Source organism: Macaca thibetana, chromosome 6 (assembly GCF_024542745.1).
Source record: "Macaca thibetana thibetana isolate TM-01 chromosome 6, ASM2454274v1, whole genome shotgun sequence".
NCBI classification, from domain to species: domain Eukaryota; kingdom Metazoa; phylum Chordata; class Mammalia; order Primates; family Cercopithecidae; genus Macaca; species Macaca thibetana.
In genome coordinates this window covers 157,061,313-157,079,666 of record NC_065583.1, presented here as the reverse complement: position 1 = coordinate 157,079,666, position 18,354 = coordinate 157,061,313, and the positions used below count along the sequence as shown (strand labels likewise).

Sequence of the window (18,354 nt, the reverse complement as noted above, 5' to 3'; positions counted from 1 at the left end):
ACCTGTTGTTTTCTGAATTTTTAATGATCGCCATTCTAACTGGTGTGAGATGGTATCTCATTGTGGTTTTGATTTGCATTTCTTTGACGAGCAGAGATGATGAGTATTTTTCATGTGTCTATTGGCTGCATAAATGTCTCTTCATATCCTTTGCCCCTCCCTTTTTTTTTTTTTTTTTTGAGACAGTCTCGCTCTGTCACCGAGGCTGGAGTGCAGTGGCACAATCTCGGCTCACTGCAAACTCCACCTCCTGGGTTCACGCTATTCTCCTGCCTCAGCCACCAAAGTAACTGGGACTACAGGTGCCCACCACCATGCCCAGTTAATTATTTGTATTATTTTTTTTTTTTGCTTTTTAGTAGAGATGGGGTTTCACCATATTAGCCAGGATAGTCTCGATCTCCTGACATCGTGATTCACCCACCTTGGCCTCCCAAAGTGCTGGGATTACAGGCGTGAGCCACTGTGCCTGGCTTTTTGCCCCTTTTTGATGGGGTTGTTTGGTTTTTTCTTGTAAATTTGTTTAAGTCCTTTGTAGATTCTAGATATTAGTCCTTTGTCAGATGAGTAGATTGCAAAAATTTTCTCCCATTCTGTAGGTTGCCTATTCACTCTGATGGTAGTTTATTTTGCTGTGCAGAAGCTTTTTAGTTTAATTAGATCTCATTTGTCTATTTTGGCTTTTGTTGCCATTGTTTTTGGTGTTTTAGTCATGAAGTCCTTGCCCATGCCTATGTTATGAATGGTATTGCCCAGGTTTTCTTCTAGGGTTTTTATGGTTTTAGGGCTAACATTTAAATCTTTAATCCATCTTGAATTAGTCATTCTATAAGGTGTAAGGAAGGGATCCAGTTTCAGCTTTCTACATATGGCTACCCAGTTTTCCCAGCACCATTTATTAAACAGAGAATCCTTTCCCCATTTATTGTTTTTGTCAGGTTTGCCAAAAATCAGATGGTCGTAGATGTGTGGTGTCATTTCTGAGTCATCTGTTCTGTTTCATTGGTCTATATCTCTGGTTTGGTACCAGTACCATGCTCTTTTGGTTACTGTAGCCTTGTAGAATAGTTTGAAGTCAGGTAGCATGATGCCTCCAGCTTTGTTCTTTTTGATTAGGATTGTCTTGGCAATGAGGGTTCTTCTTTGGTTTCATATGAACTTTAAAGTAGGTTTCTCCAATTCTTTGAAGAAAGTCATCAGTAGCTTGATGGGGATGGCATTGAATCTATAAATTACCATGGGCACTATGGCCATTTTTGTGATATTGATTCTGCCTATCCATGAGCATGAGCATGGAATGTTCTTCCATTTGTTTGTATCCTCTTTTATTTCATTGAGCAGTGGTTTGTAGTTCTCCCTGAAGAGGTCCTTCACATCCCTTGTAAGTTGGATTCCTAGGTATTTTATTCACTTTGTAGCAATTGTGAATGGGAGTTCACTCATGATTTGGCCCTCTGTTGGTCTATTATTGGTGTATAGGAATGCTTTTTATTTTTGCACATTGATTTTGTATCCTGAGAATTTGCTGAAGTTGTTTATCAGCTTAAAAAGATTTTGGGCTGAGACGATGGGGTTTTCTAAATATACAGTCATGTCATCTGCAAACAGGGACAATTTGACTTCCTCTTTTCCTAATTAAATATCCTTTATTTTTTTCTCTTGCCTGACAACCCTCTGGCCAGAACTTCCAACACTATGTTGAACAGGAGTGGTGAGAGAGGGCATCCCTGTCTTGTGCCAGTTTTCAAAGGGAATGCTTCCAGTTTTTGCCCATTCAGTATGATATTGGCTGTGGGTTTGTCATAAATAGCTCTTGTTATTTTGAGATACATTCCATCAATACCTAGTTTATTGATAGTTTTTAGCATGAAGGGCTGTTGAATTTTGTCAAAGGCCTTTTCTGCATCTATTGAGATAATCATGTGGTTTTTGTCTTTGGTTCTGTTTATGTGATGGATTACATTTATTGATTTGCGTATGTTGAACCAGCCTTGCATCCCAGGGATGAAGCCAACTTGATCTTGGTGGATAACGTTTTTGATGTGCTGCTAGATTCGGTTTGCCAGCATTTTATTGAGGATTTTTGCATTGATGTTCATCAGGGATATTGTTCTAAAATTCTCTATTTTTGTTGTGGCTCTGCCAGGCTTTGGTATCAGGATGCTGTTGGCCTCATAAAATGAGTTAGGGAGGATTCCCTCTTTTTCTATTGATTGGAATAGTTTCAGAAGGAATGGTACCAGCTCCTGTTTCTACCTCTAGTAGAATTTGGCTGTGAATCCATCTGGTCCTGGACTTTTTTTGTTAGTAGGCTATTAATTATTGCCTCAATTTCAGAGCTTGTTATTGGTCTATTCAGGGATTCAGCATCTTCCTGGTTTAGTCTTTGGAGGGTATATGTGTGCAGGAATGTATCCATTTCTTCTAGATTTTCTAGTTTATTTGCATAGAGGTGTTTATAGTATTCTCTGATAGTAGTTTGTATTTCTGTGGTATTGGTGGTGATATCCCTTTTATCATTTTTTATTGTGTCTATTTGATTCTTCTCTCTTTTCTTCTTTATTAGTCTTGCTAGTGGTCTAACAATTTTGCTGATCTTTAAAAAAAAAATCTCCTGGATTCAGTGAATTTCTGAATCCAGGGTTTTTTGCATCTCTATCTCCTTCAGTTCTGCTCTGATCTTAGTTATTTCTTCCCTTCTGCTAGCTTTTGAATTTGTTTGCTCTTGCTTCTCTAGTTCTTTTCATTGTGATGTTAGGGTGTTGATTTTAGATCTTTCCTGCTTTCTCTTGTGGGTGTTTAGTGCTATAAATTCCCTCTACACACTGCCTTAAAGGTGTCCCAGAGATTATGGTACGTTGTGTCTTTGTTCTCATTGGTTTCAAAGGACATCTTTATTTCTGCCTTCATTTCGTTGTTTACACCCAGTAGTCATTCAGGAGCAGGTTGTTCAGTTTCAATGTAGTTGTGCGGTTTTAAGTGAGTTTCTTAATCTTGAGTTCTAATGTGATTGCACTCTGGTCTGAGAGACAGTTTGTTGTGATTTCTTTTCTTTTACATTTGCTGAGGGTGCTTTACTTTCAACTATGTGGTCAATTTTGGAATAAGTACATTGTGGTGTTGAAGAATTTATGTTCTGTTGATTTGGGGTGGAGAGTTCTGTAGATGTTTATTAGATTTGCTTGGTGCAGGGCTGAGTTCAAGTCCTGAATATCCTTGTTAACCTTCTGTCTCATTGATCTAATATTGACAGTGGGGTGTTAAAGTCTCCCATTATTGTTGTGTGGGAGTTTAAGTCTCTTTGTAGGTCTCTAAGGACTTGCTTTTTGAATCTGAGTGCTCCTGTATTGGGTGCATATATATTTTGCATAGTTAGATCTTCTTGTTGCATTGATCCCTTTACCATTATGTAATGGCTTTCTTTGTCTCTTTTGAACTTTGTTGCTTTAAAGTCTCTTTTATCCGAGACTAGGATTGCAACCTCTGCTTTTTTTTGCTTTCCGTTTGTTGGTAGATGTTCCTCCGTGCCTTTATTTTGAGCCTATGTGTGTCTCTGCACATGAGATGGGTCTCCTGTATGCAGCACACTCATGAATCTTGACTCTTTATCCAATTTAGCAGTCTATGTCTTTTAATTGGGGAATTTAGCCCATTTACATTTAAGGTTAATATTGTTATGTGTGAATTTGATCCTGTCTTTATGATGTTAGCTGGTTATTTTCCCCTTAGTTTATGTAATTTCTTCCTGGCATCCATGGTCTTTACAATTTGGCATGTTTTTGCAGTGGCTAGTACAGGTTGTTTAGTGCTTCCTTCAGGAGCTCTTGTAAGGCAGGCCTGGTGGTCACAAAATCTCTCAGCATTTGCTTGTCTGTAAAGGATTTTATTTCTCCTTCACTTATGAAACTTAGTTTGGCTGGATATGAAATTCTGGATTGAAATTCTTTTCCTTTAAGAATGTTGAATATTGGTCCCACTCTCTTGTGGCTTGTAGAGTTTCTGCCGAGAGATCCGCTGTTAGTCTAAAGGGCTTCCCTTTGTGGGTAACCTTACCTTTTCCCTGGTTGCCCTTAACATTTTTTCCTTCATTTCAACCTTGGTGAAACTGACAATTATGTGTCTTGGGGTTGCTCTTCTCCAGGAGTATCTTTGTGGCGTTCTCTGTATTTCCTGAATTTGAATGTTGCCCTGCCTTGCTAGGTTGGAGAAGTTCTCCTGGATAATATCCTGAAGTGTGTTTTCCACTTAGTTCCATTCTCCCTATCACTTTCAGGTATACCAATCAAACGTAGATTTGGTCTTTTCACATAGTCCCATATTTCTTGGAGGCTTTGTTCATTTCTTTTTACATTTTTTTCTCTAAACTTCTCTTCTCACTTCATTTCATTCATTTGATCTTCAATCACTGATACCCTTTCTTCCACTTGATTGAATCGGCTACTGAAGCTTGTGTATGCATCACATGGTTTTTGTGCCATGGTTTTCAGCTCCATCAGGTCATTTAAGGTCTTCTCTACACTGTTTATTCTAGTTAGTCATTTGTCTAATCTTTTTTCAAGGTTTTAGCTTCCTTGCGATGGGTTTGAACATCCTCCTTTGGCTCAGAGAAGTTTGTTATTACCAACCTTCTGAAGCCTGCTTCTGTCAATTCATGAAATTCATTCTCCGTCCAGGTTTGTGCCATTGCTGGCGAGGAGCTGCGATCCTTTGGAGGAGAAGAGATACTCTGGTTTTTAGAATTTTCAGTTTTTCTGCTCTGGTTTCTCCTGATCTTTGTGATTTTTATATACCTTTGTTCTTTGATGATGGTAACCTACAGATAGGGTTTCGGTGTGGATATCCTTTTTGTTGATGTTGATGCTACTCCTTTCTGTTTGTTAGTTTTCCTTCTAACAGTAAGGTCCCTCAGCTGCAGGTCTGTTGGAGCTTGCTGGAGGTCTACTCTCGACCCTGTTTGCCTCGGTATCACCAGTAGAGGCTGTAGAACAGCAAATATTGCAGAACAGTAAATATTGCTGCCTGATCCTTCCTCTGGAAGCTTCGTGTCAGAGGGGCACCCAGCTGTATGAGGTGTTAGTTGGCCCCTACTAGGAGGTGTCTCCCAGTTAGGCTACACAGGGGTCAGGGACTCACTTGAGGAGGCAGTCTGTCCGTTCTCAGAGTTCGGACATTGCGCAGGGAGAACCATTGCTCTCTTCAGAGCTATCGGACAGGGACATTTAAGTCTGCAGTAGTTTCTGCTGCCTTTTGTTCAGCTATGCCCTGCCCCCGGAGGTGGAATCTATAGAGGCAGGTAGACTTTTTTGAGCTGCAGTGGGCTCCACTCAGTTCGAGCTTCGGGGGGGCTTTGTTTACCTCCTGAAGACTCATCAATGGTGGACACCCCTCCACCATCAGGCTGCCAGACTGCTGCACTAGCTGTGAGTAAGGCTCTGTGGGCATGGGACCCACTGAGCCAGGTGCAGGATATAATCTCCTGGTGTGCCATTTGCTAAGACCATTGGAAAAGCACAGTATTAAGGCGGGGATGTCCCGATTTTCCTGGTACAGTCTGTCACGGCTTCCTTTGGCTAGAAAAGGGAAAACCCCCAACCCCTTGCACTTCCTGGGTGAGACAATACCCCGTCCTGCTTTGGCTCACACTCCATGGGCCGTCTGACTAGTCCCAATGAGATGAACCAGGTACCTCAGTTGGAAATGTGGAAATCACCCACCTTCTGCATCAGTCATGCTGGGAGCTGCAGAACTGATCTGTTCCTATTTGGCCATCTTGGCAGGTCTTAGGTTACTTAGAAATACATTCCTTTATTTGCAATATGATTTTTTAAGAAATAGCTTTTAATTATCATCTAGCTATACTCATTGTAATAAAGAAAAATGAGGTCGATTTTGTACATTATTAAATCTTGTGTTGTGTCCCAGCAGACAGTATAATTTTGGTCAATATTTTGTGCAAATTTTGAAAGAATGCATCATCTGAAGTTGGCATATTTGTCCATCAGTAAATTTTTATAACCGTAATGTTTAATTTTTAATATTACTCAAATTTTATGTGAATATTCTTTCAGTTACTTGGAAAAGTGTGTAAAATCTCTCAATTCAAAAATAGTTTGATTTGCTTATTTAGAGGCAGGATTGACAAGTATATATACATTTAAAATTGCTACTTCTACCCAGTGTACAGACTATGTTTATCATAATGAAGTTTGCCTTTTTACATGTAATGTTTTCCCTTTGATAATTTTTATGTGTATGTATAATTGCATAGGGATATTGATAAAGTTTCCATTAGAACTGTGTGTATAATTTCCTGTATTTTTTCTTTCAACTTTTTTCTCTCTTATATTTATAATACATCTCTTATAAGCAACACCCAATTGACTTTTAAGTCTATTCTGATAACAGGCACCATTTAATTTGAGTATTTAAGTGTTTTTATTTTAACATAAACACTGAAACACACTTTATATATTTTACATTTGTTCATGGTATTTCCACTTGTTCTATATAAATTTTTGTCTCATGTTTTGTTTTATGAAGTTCCACTAACATTACCCATTCAAATATTAATAAAATCTTTATTGTCCTTATTTGTGTAATGAGATGAAACTATATTTCTACAGCAAATATGAAAAACTGTCATTCTAACTTTGAGTTTTACAAACTTCATGCAAATTTCAGGATTATTTTGGCACTATTACATTAGTTATAATCTTCATATTTTGTTAGAATTTACGTTTAGCTTGGAAATGTGTCATTCTAGAATCCTTGAACATACATCCTATGTGAAATACTTAAAAAAAATTTGTACTGTGACATATAGAAAACCATACACAGTAATTTTTCAAGTAATTGAGTTATTCTAATGTTAATGAATATTTTATAAACATAATTAAAATCAGGAATTAGAGCTTTAAACTTTGCCCTCTTTGGGATTAAGTATTTTTTAAAATTCCAGTTTCTATCAGCTTGTTAGTTACATGTTCTTTTACTAATTTGATTGGTTAATTTATAAATTACAAAATAAATTTTCAACTTACAAATTTTATTATAAATTAATAGATTATCAATTTCCTCAAAGGTTAGGAATTTAAAATATTTTAACTTCCCTTATCTCTTTCCTTTTTTATGATTTCTTAGACCATGTATACTCTCTATATTTTAAACCCTAGAAACCTTTGATTGCTTAGTTATTAATCATTTAGTTCTGCTTTGTTCTTTAATGTGTCTTGCCAATAGAGTTATTTTCGTTTTTACTCAAGAAAAGCTTTAATGGTGTTTCTGACTTATGCTAAATAATGTTCACATTTTTGTTTGCCTAAATATGAGCTTTATTTGACTTTACTTTTGAGGAATATATTTGGTAGAAAAATAATATACGACTGTCAGTTATTTTCTAGTAGCTCTTGGGTGTTATCCTTTTATTGTTTTCCAGCTTTAATTTTTCTTCATGAAAATCTGATTTATTATTGTCCTTTTGAAGGTATTTTTAAAAATTTGTAATTAAAACTTCTACTTTGAGGTAATCGAAGATTTATAGGTAATTGTAAGAAATAATACTGAGAGATCTTATATACCTTTACCTACTTTCTCCCACAGGTAACATCTTGCAAAACAATGTCACAACCAAGATATTGACATTGATAAGAAGAACATATGAGCATTTCCATCACCATAAGGATATCTCCTGCTGCCATGTTATGGCCACACCCACTCCTCTTCATCTTTACCTTTGGACCCAACCTCTGGCAACTAATAACCTGTTCTCTATTTCTAATTTTGTTATGGTAAAAATGCTATTTCAATGAAATTATACTTTATGGAAACTTTGGACATTGGCTCTTTTATTCACTCAGAACAATTTTCTAGAGATTCATCCAGGTTATGGCATGTATTAATTATTCATTCCTTTTCTTTGCTGAACCGTATTTCATGCTATGAATTTATCACAGTTTGCTTAATCGTTCATCTATTGAAGGATGTCTGTGTTGGTTCCAGTCTGGATTTATTAGAAATGAAACTGCTATAAATAATTTTGTACATTTGTTGTAGAAACATAAAATTTCATATCTCTGTGGGAAATGCCCAAGAATATAGTTCTGAATTTTATGGTAATTCCATATTTAATTTTTTATGAAACTGTCAAAATATGTTCCCGGGTAGCAGTGCCATTTTACACGTTCACCAATGATGCAGAAATGACCTGATTTCTCCACAATTTACCACAAAGTTTAGCTTTTATGATAGGCCTGTAGTGATATCACATTGTAGTTTTAATTTCTATTTACCCAATGTAAATAGAAATAAATTTTTAAAAAGATGTGGAATACCTTTGCATACGCTGGTTGGCTCTTTCTATGTCCTTGCCAGTAAATGTCTGTTCTTGTATTTTGCCCATTTTCAAATTGAATTTTATCTTCAGATTTTATTGTTGAGTTTTGAAACCTTTTTATAAAAACAAACTATAGGACTAAAAGTAGAAACTCTGTAGTTTGTCTTTTTATCATCTTAACAGATTTTAAGAGCAAAACTTTTAAATTTTGATGAAATTCAATTTATCACTGTTTCCTTTTATGACTCATGCTTTTGGTGTCAAGTCAAAGAATGCTTTGCCTCATCTTAGGTCCTGTGACTTTGATAGTGGTATCATATCTTTTTTTCTCTTGCTGCTTTTAATTTGCTAAAGTTTTACTTTCATGCACTGAGGTAAATTTAGCTTTGTAGGCGGTATGCTTGGTGGTTTTGTTTCTCTTAAGTTTATTGAGTGTTTGACTTGATATTTCCATCAATTTGGAATAACTTTCAGCTATAATCATCTTAAATATTTTTTCAGTCCCATTCTTTCTCTCATATGCCTCTGAGAATTGAATAACTTGTATATTAGACTTGCAAGTCCCATATGTCTCTCATATTCTTATTTATATTTTCTTTATCTTTTCATGCTTCAACATGGCTTTTTTATTCTGACCTACTTTCCAGTTCCCTTATTTTCTCTTGCACTATGTCTAAGTTGCTGTTATTACCAACAATTGAGCTACTGTATTTTCTTAAATTTAAATTTTCCAATTCCATTATTTTCTCTTCCACTATGTCTAAGTTGCTGTTATTACCAACAATTGAGATACTGTATTTTCTTAAATTTAAATTTTCCATTAGAATATTTAACATTTTTTTCATCAACTGTGCTTTTATAATGTATTTCAAGAACATTATGTTAGGATGTATGCATCCATTTTTAATAGAATTGAAAGAAAATTTGATAAATATTTAATAATGTATTTATACTATAAAATTACTTACTGGTTTTAAAATCATTGCATAGTAAAATACTTAAGCATATAAAATAATAATCTTAATATTTTAAGTGAATAAATTATATAAACCATACAACGCTTTCAAATATAACTTTACTTTGTCCTCATTCATATTTATAATTTTCTCATGGGAAATGTTGAATTAATTAAGTAGAAGGCCATATCAGCCTGAGACTATCACTGTATTTTTAGCTTTTGTGTAACAAACTGCTACCTAGATTTGTTTGATGGTTAATATTGAGTGTCAATTTGATTGGACTGAAGGATGCAAAGTATTGTTCCTCGGGGGTCTGTGACGGTGTTACCAAAGGAGATTAACATTCGAGTCAGTGGACTAGGAGAGGCAGATCCACCCTCAATCTGGGTGGGCACAACCTAATCAGCTGCCAGACAGGCTAGAATAAAACAGGCAGAAGATGGAAGAGCAGACTTGTTGAGTCTTCCGGCCTTCATCTTTTTCCCGTGCTGGATGCTTCCTGACCTCGAACATCGGACTCCACGCTCTTCAGCATTTGGATTCTTGGACTTAACACCAGTGGTTTGCCAGGGGATCTCAGTCCTTTGGCTACAGGCTGAAAGCTGCACTGTTGGCTTCCCTAATACTGAGGTTTAGGGAATCAGACTGGCTTTCTTGTTCCTTAGCTTGCACACGGCCTACTGCGGGACTTCACCTTATGATGGTGTGTGAGTCAATACTCCTTAATAAACTCCCTTTCATATATGCCTCTATCCTATTAGTTCTGTCTTTCTAGAGAACTCTAACACATTATGTCAACTAAAAGAAACCTAACTTAGGAATATAATTTTAGTAAAAAATAGCTGGGTTTCAGGCAATTACAAGACAGCCAACTGGTCACTTTAGGCTCAAATAAAGCAAACACCTAGCTGTAGCCAATCAGGTCATTTCTCTACTTGGCTTCTGTGTTCAGCCTTTGAAAGCCTGTCGCTCACGATGCTGGATGGAGTTCTTTAAACTTCTTCTGATTCTGAGTGTAGCCCAATTTGTTACTCATTCTTTGCTTAAATAAACCCTTTTAAATGTATTATGTCTAGAGTTTTTTTTTATTTTAACAACAGTGAACATGAAAAAAGCTTTATGTTACAAAGCCAGCCATTCAGATATACATATATTTTTCCCTGACAGTATTAAAAATAAATAGGTAATGATTACTTTAGCAAGCCTCACTGATTGTCCTTCATACACAAATACAATAAAAGATGCTTCTCAGGAGTATAATTTCAGCGCAAGTTTCAAAATGACTTGGCATCATTTGGGAAGGGATACTCATTCTTGTTCACTACAGATAATAATAGAGTACTTTCGACTCAGAAAGGGTATATTTTGACCTATCCCCTTTCCACTTCTGGATTCATCCAAAGCAGATAGATTTTAAGGTGCTGCTCCTGGAATGCACGCCTTTCTGTAATCCCTCCCCCTTCAGTGTGGGTATGACCTGTGTCTTGGTTCTGACAAACAGAATATGGCAAATGTGTTGATGTGTCACTCACTTGATTACATTACATTATACGAGGCTGTTTTCCCTGCAGGCTTGCTCCTCTTATTTGCTTGATGAAATAACTGGACATATTGGTGAGGTCCAAATGGCAAGCAACTGCTGGTGGTATCTCAGAGATATGGGCAGCCTTGAGGAGTAAAGGAAAGTCTTGACTTTTTCAGGTCTGTATCAGAGAGAAACTGAATGCTCCCAATGGCCCTATGAACTTGGAAGAGATCCCCAAGCCTCGGGCGAGAAAACAGCCCTAGCAGACACCTTGATTAGAGTCTTGCGAGACCTCTGCAAAGACCCAGCTAAGCCATGCACAAATTTCTGACCTAAACTGTGAGATAATAAATGCATTTTGTTTCAAGTTGTGGATTTTGTGTAATTGCTTATACAGCAGAAAAACAAATACACAACCCCTTTCAGCCTCCTACTTGCTCTATTTGCTATAGGCAACCAGACTTCCAAATTGCCTTGCTTCTTTAACTAGATGCCACACAACATCCAGCCTCTTGCCCCATGTTCCAGATCCATCTTCACTCTCACCACCTTATTACTACATATACACTCTTCATGTTTTTAAAATTGAATCATCATTTAGTATCAGCATCACTCAATCATCGTTCCTGTGTCACTCCTGCAGATCCTCCAAAATAGACAGAGCTATCCCTCTGACACAATCAAATCCATCAGCCTCATTAAGAGGAAAACATTTGCTATTTCCTCCTCATTTAAAGCAGAGTTGGACATAAAGCATTCAATATCATTTTATTGGTATAATTTGTGCAGCATTCATGAATGAATTCATTTTTCTGAGTTACATTCGGATCCAAAGAAAATTCAATTGCTATGATTCTCCAAAAATTATTTGGTACTTAAAATAAAGCTTTATGAAATTAGTTTCACTGAGTACAAAATTACACTGTGGGCTTTGGGGGATTATACCTAAGAATAATAAAAATAAAGCCGCTTGCATTTATTCCATTCAAATGAGGAGGAAGGAAACAATTAACTTACCTGGCCAGGCTTAGAATTTTCACAGACAACAATATCATATTCCCTGGCAAGTTCGGGTGGATTGTCGTTGACATCCAGAACTCTAATACCCACTGTGACATGGCTCAGCAAATCAGGATTATCTGCAAAATACACAGGAATGTATTTAGTATTTCGATGCACACTTTAGAGGCTCGGTTTAAAACAAATCTCTTTAATACTGCAGCTTGTCACTGGTTCCATATGCTGCAGCAGGACTTTTGGCAAACGGCAACTTTATGAAGGTGCTCTTTGCTAGAACTCATTAACTTACAGGAAAATGAAAAATGAACACCATGGCATGACATGAATGCCAAAATGATATTTTGTCATATCAAGGAAATTACATGTTATCAGGAACTCGAGTGGGAGAAAGTTGTCAGAATTCATTGTATGCTGTCAGAGTCTACAGGATGAACAATTGGTTTCATCATTAATCGAAGAAAAACACAGCAGCTGGTAAAAAAATGATCACATAATCTTTAAAAAAGTCTAATGTTCAAATCTAACTAAACTCAAAGAAAACAAAAAATAAATTTATTTACACAAAGGATCATTTTCTTATGGTAGGATATATGTAGTGTGTGATGTTGAGTCATACTTGAGGAAAATAAAGAGTAATTGAAGTCAAAATTTAGTATGAGATTCACACATGAAATTGACATGTAACTCTGGGAGATATCAAAATATATTCAATACTTGCAAATCCATCTTAAACCAAGTCTTTTCATTTTTTCAGTGGGTTTATTAATTCTGAGATGTAACAAAAACGTAAATGTCTGGTTTATTTTACAAGTCAAAGCTAGAGATTCAGAATACATAATGAACAAATTAAATCTCTCTGTCTGGCTTTCTCTCTGCTAATGTATCTGCCATTCTCTGAAACAATTCAAATTTAAATTATAACAACATACTAATACATTAATAATAAGACTAGTTAAAAAGATATAACAATATTAGAAAAAAGGGAATAAATACTTATAGAGAAGTTATTCACGATGGTAAGAAAAGATATGGTTTAAAAAGTATCTTAAGTAGCTCTAATGCAAATAGAAAATCTAAGTAGCACTGTATTAAAATAACTAGAGAAAATAAATTCTTCAGTAAAAAGTTAATTTTTGTGAAGAATGAAAAAAAATGTGTCCCTGATTTTTTACTTAAACAGGTAATTACAGTCTACACATTTTTCCCTAGAAGATATAAGAAAGAGGAAATATTTCAAAATTTTTATTTATTTATTTATTTATTTTGCTTGTGAAACTTTGGAACCAATACTCAACACTGCCACTCAGGACACATATGAAGTGTCATCCGCCTAAACAGAATCATAGTAAACACACTCTACTGCGTTGTTCTTGATCATTCTTGATCAATTTTGTACCAGGAATATTTGTTTAGCTCAACAATAAAAGACGGAAGAGGTACAGAAAAGAAGGAAATTTTTATAAAGGTAAAATAAAAGTTATTCACAAGTTAGCGAATTAAAGGAAGGATGAAAAAGCATATACATAATCGCTCTGACTGCTATCAGCAGTCACCTCTCACTGTCCTACCTCTGCCTTGGTGCAGCTTTCCCCTGGAACTGGAACGTGTTCTTAGGCATTCTACACTTGGGCACAGGAATCTGAATTCTTCTACTTCAAAATAGACTCTTTCCATTATGACTCAATATTACTTTACAGCCCTAATGTACAATCACTATTCTGTAACAATGATTAAAAGCATAACATTTGGGATCAGGCTAATATCAGTTTTGTCTGTATACCTACTACCATTCTACGTCCTGTAGGAAACATCTTATCTTATTGAGCATGTGACTCATGACACTGCCTGCCCTGTCAGGGGCAACCGCAGCAGTTATGAAAACCAAAAGGTTAGAGTAAATTTAAAGTAATTTCTGGTGCAAATTCAATAACTGCTGTCTGTTACTAAAAGTAGGATGATGTATAAAAATGTGGCTGTGATTTCAGATAATTAGGGGTGAAAACTCACTATCACTTTATAGCCACTCGCAGCCTTCTTGCAGCCTTCTTGCAGCATTCTGGTCTTTTATGATATGAGATATTTCTATATTTGTGAACTGAAAAGTACCCATGGGTCTCTATATATTATTTCTTGTGTCCTTGGGCTAGTATTTTATTCTTTGAATGTCAATCACTCTACCTATAAAATATAAATCTGTTCATGGGATTTACAAACATTTTGCTAAGGCTAAAACTGGATAATTCTCTAAGGTCTTAAAACACTATTTATATTATTGTTATTATAATTTTTGATTTTATGATTTGTTTCTAGAAAACAATTTTCATATTCTTTTGACAGCAGAGTAAATAAAATACATTGAAATCATACAAACTTAAATATAAATCATATTCTCAGCACTCTTCAGGAGCAGAACTTCAAAAAGTTATTTGCTATTTATTGATGTACCTTAATTATTTAACCTGTAAGCCTATAATAAGAGTTATTTGACTTGCCAAGTTGTGTTTTTGAGAAACAATTAACGGTAACTATGTCAACTTTATAATACTGAGACTGGGAAAAAGAATGTACATTTTAATAATTTCTGAATACTAAAATAGAAACAAAGCCAAAATACATGCATGCAATTTCCAGCACAAACTATGCTATATAAAAATCATCTGTGCTTTATGCAACATTAATATAATAAGGACTCGTCATCAGAGTGCTCCCTCTAGAGATAGCGATACAGAGAAAGTGCTATTCCAGTGCAAGTGGAAGCGGTATGCTACAATACCTAGAAGATCTTTTATAACTTGAGAAACAATAATTTTTATCCAGTGATTACTTTTGGAAAGACCGATGTGTGCATAACACTATGATGGTCTCTAGAGAACACAGGACAACAAAATATGTCATTCTTCCAGATTTCCCACTTACCGAAATTGAATGGAAAAAACAAATACTATTCTTTTCTTAAATATCATGACTTAATTGTTCAACTTACTTCTAGACCAAAGCCATTATTATTTAAATATGTGCCACTAAACAATCTAAATCATGTCTATTAGTATATGCCTACTAGAGAATTTGGTAGATTTCTAATTTGATTATTCATATTCTAAAATTAGTATTAAAAATATTTGTCAAATATATGAATAGGTTAGTGTAATATTGTAGATTATTTTCCTAAAAATATGCTTTTATTGCTTTCATTATGAAAATTCACTCAAAATGAAAAGCCTTATCTACTATTATAACAATTTACAGGGAATATGAACTTAAATAACCACATTTATTGCTATCTAAGTTTCATAAATGCCCATGAGAATAAAGATGGTTTATAAATTGTATTTTTGGTCTGTCTGATTGAGAGTTCTATGAAAAGATTTCTTTATAGGAAAACGTATAACTAAAATTATGCTCATTCTTTTGAATACTTTCTGTGGACTGATGCTGGAACATTTTAACATGCTTGGTTAATGTTCTGCTTGTTAACAAATAAGTTTCCATTATTTTCTTTAATAAATATATAACAATAAGTTTTGCAAACAGGTGCTCAAATGAAAACAAATTTCCACTTAAGTGTACTTGTTTGATTTGAAATGAGAGTAGGTTTTCCATTGTAAAATCTTGCATATGAAAGTCATATTTAAGTTTTAGGTAGAAAAAGTAAGCTAAATCAATTAATACATATTATAAACTACTTTATAATATTATTACATCTACTTAAACAATAATTTATATGTAAAACTCTCACAATGCCTGGTACATGCTGGTGCCAATAATATGCCTCTTTTTCTCTTTTTTTCTATATTATTTAAATATCAGTAAAAAAATCAAATATTGTATTCAAAATAATTTGCTATAATTTATATGAAAGATGTATATCATATATAATAAATTACTCCTCAAATATCTCTTTACGGTATCCACTTAAAAAGTTTTTAAATAAAGCATTCTGTGAATTTTATGTGATAGAAAATTTAACTAACTCTATCTGTTTAAGGTCACCTATTTCATAGGAAGGAGCATAACATATGTGTAGAAATATTTCAAAAATTACAAAGCATTTAGAAACATATCACACAAGATTTACCCCACATATTTATTCAACTTTTGTACGTTTACAATAAGTGCTCTCATTTATTACATAGTTATCATACAAATTCTAAATTGAAGTGAATTATTTAAAATGAATCTTGACTCTTTTCGATACATTATTTTGTTCCAGTTGCCTATAAATCCTTCATCAATTCCTTATATATCATTAATATTATTATCTGAGAGTCACATGAGTTAGAAGCTTTAAAATTAAAGCTGTGCCTTTGCTGTTAGGAATGAACACTTTGTTCCATTAACCAGAACTACAAAGTCAAAGTAATTTACCGCTACTTGAAAGTAATGACATTGAGATAATGTAAGAAATTTTATTGATTAAAAAGTAAATGAAAAATTGTATTCTATTCTTGTGAAAATGTCACAATTGGCCCACTCAATTATATAACAATCTACCAAATATAACATTTATTTTCCACTTTTTGTAATAATTCAGTTTGAACATGTTTTATCTATCTTAGGCTACTTGTCTATAATGCCTGTGCACTTTTCTTTCATCTTTATAGAGTATACAGGATTTATCTTGCGATGAACTGTTATGCTGTCTTTTGCACTTATAATTACAATCATATTTTTAAAGCTGCTTAGAAACTTACTAACAAAATGGATTATAAGTTTATTCTTTCTTTTTCTGGGTGTGCAATCTAATTATAATAAATTTTCCCGGCCAGACGCGGTGGCTTACGCCTGTAATCCTAACACTTTGGGAGGCCGAGGTGGGCGGATGATGAGGTCAGGAGATCGGGACCATCCTGGCTAACACGGTGAAACCCCTTCTCTACTAAACACACAAAAAAATTAGCCGGGTGTGGTGGTGGGAGCCTGTAGTCCCACCTACTCGGGAGGCTGAGGCAGGAGAATGGCATGAACCGGGGAGGTGGAGCTTGCAGTGAGCCATGACCGCACCACTGCACTCCAGCCTGGGCAACAGCAAGACTACGTCTCAAATAACAATAATAATAAAATAAAAATAAAAACAAAAATTTCCTTATAGATAGAATCAACATCAGAAAATGCTAATTAAAGCAAAACAGCTACTATGTAAAATAATTAATAAAAATAATGATACATATATATTTTAAATGTTTGTATAAAAATATTGAAATGCATAATTATTCATAAAACTGCAATCTGTCAATGTAGGAGTATGGACATAACTCTGAGAACAGATTTGTTGCTGCTCGGGGTTAATGCCACCATTCTTATAAAGATAACACACACTGAGTTACTTACGAAGTTATTTATGAAGTCCAAAATTGATTGATTCTAAGTGAGGGAAGAATTTGAAGATTCTTTCAAAACACTAAGCATGGCAACACGTCTACTTCTATAAAATTACCTGAGATTTTATAATTGCCTAATTGTTCTCCTTAATTGCAACATAATTTTAGCAAATCACTTTTATCAAGTCTTGGGAAACTTTCAACTTAAAGTACGTTACACAAATTCTGAATCCATTATGTGCATATGTCATTATTTTGTTTACTATTTAAATAAACTACATAATTACAATAAGAAGTTTGACTGGTTTGGAAATAGAACTAAAAAAAAAAAAAATCCACTTTGGTCAGGAAAAAGCAACTGATTAAAACTGGCCTGCCATCACAAAAGATAGTAAAATGGAACAAAATATAGAAAATAGAAAATAGATAATGTGAAGAATGCTCTCTGGGAGAAGAGAGCTACATAAGCAGAACCCCAGGACTATCTCAGGCTTTGATAATACATTCATTATGACCAAGTGAGGGATAGCCTAGGAAAAGAAGACTGGTTGGTTAACATTTAAAAATCAGTGAATATAATTCACTGCACACATTCAATACACACATAATAAAAGTTAACAAATATGACATAAGAAATAAAGAACACTTCGCAAGTTACAAATAGAAGGGACTTTCTCAACCTCAACAAATCTATGACTATGATCACTCTTATCGGTGAATATTGAATGCTTTGTCCCAAGGATTAGAAATAGACAGAAATGTAGGGATATATGCTCCCAGAACTTCTCCTGAACACTATCTTTAGGGTTAGAGTTAGAGTAAACAGTAAAAGAAATAAAAGTTACATAAATTGCAACATAGAAAACAAATTTATCTTCTTTCAGAGCCAGAATGATTCTCTATGAAGAAAATACCATATAATATACAAAAAAATTAGAATTATTAAAACAATTTAGCAGTATCACAGGATACAAGTTCAGTATTTACATATATTTCTATAAAAATGAAAGTAAAGGAAGATTTTAACATCTAATTTATATAACATGAATAAACATGAAAACAAACATGTGAAATACTTGTATGCTGAATTCTACATATATTGCTAGGAGAAATGTTTAAATGACCTAGATAACTGAAAACATACTGTGTTTACTCACGGATAAAAAGCTCGATATTGTTCATTGAGGTGTTCACACTCCC

The 18,354-nt window shown here is 34.6% G+C and overlaps 1 protein-coding gene across 11 annotated transcripts in view; it reads right to left on the bottom strand.

Annotated features, from left to right (window-relative positions):
- CDH18 (cadherin 18) overlaps nt 1-18,354 on the bottom strand; it is a 1,131,397-nt gene that overhangs the window by 42,593 nt on the left and 1,070,450 nt on the right. For all 11 annotated transcript variants that reach the window (XM_050795521.1, XM_050795518.1, XM_050795525.1 and 8 more), the window contains one exon: nt 11,834-11,955. In XM_050795521.1, the coding sequence (XP_050651478.1) occupies nt 11,834-11,955 (122 nt within the window). The remainder of the gene's footprint in view (nt 1-11,833; nt 11,956-18,354) is intronic.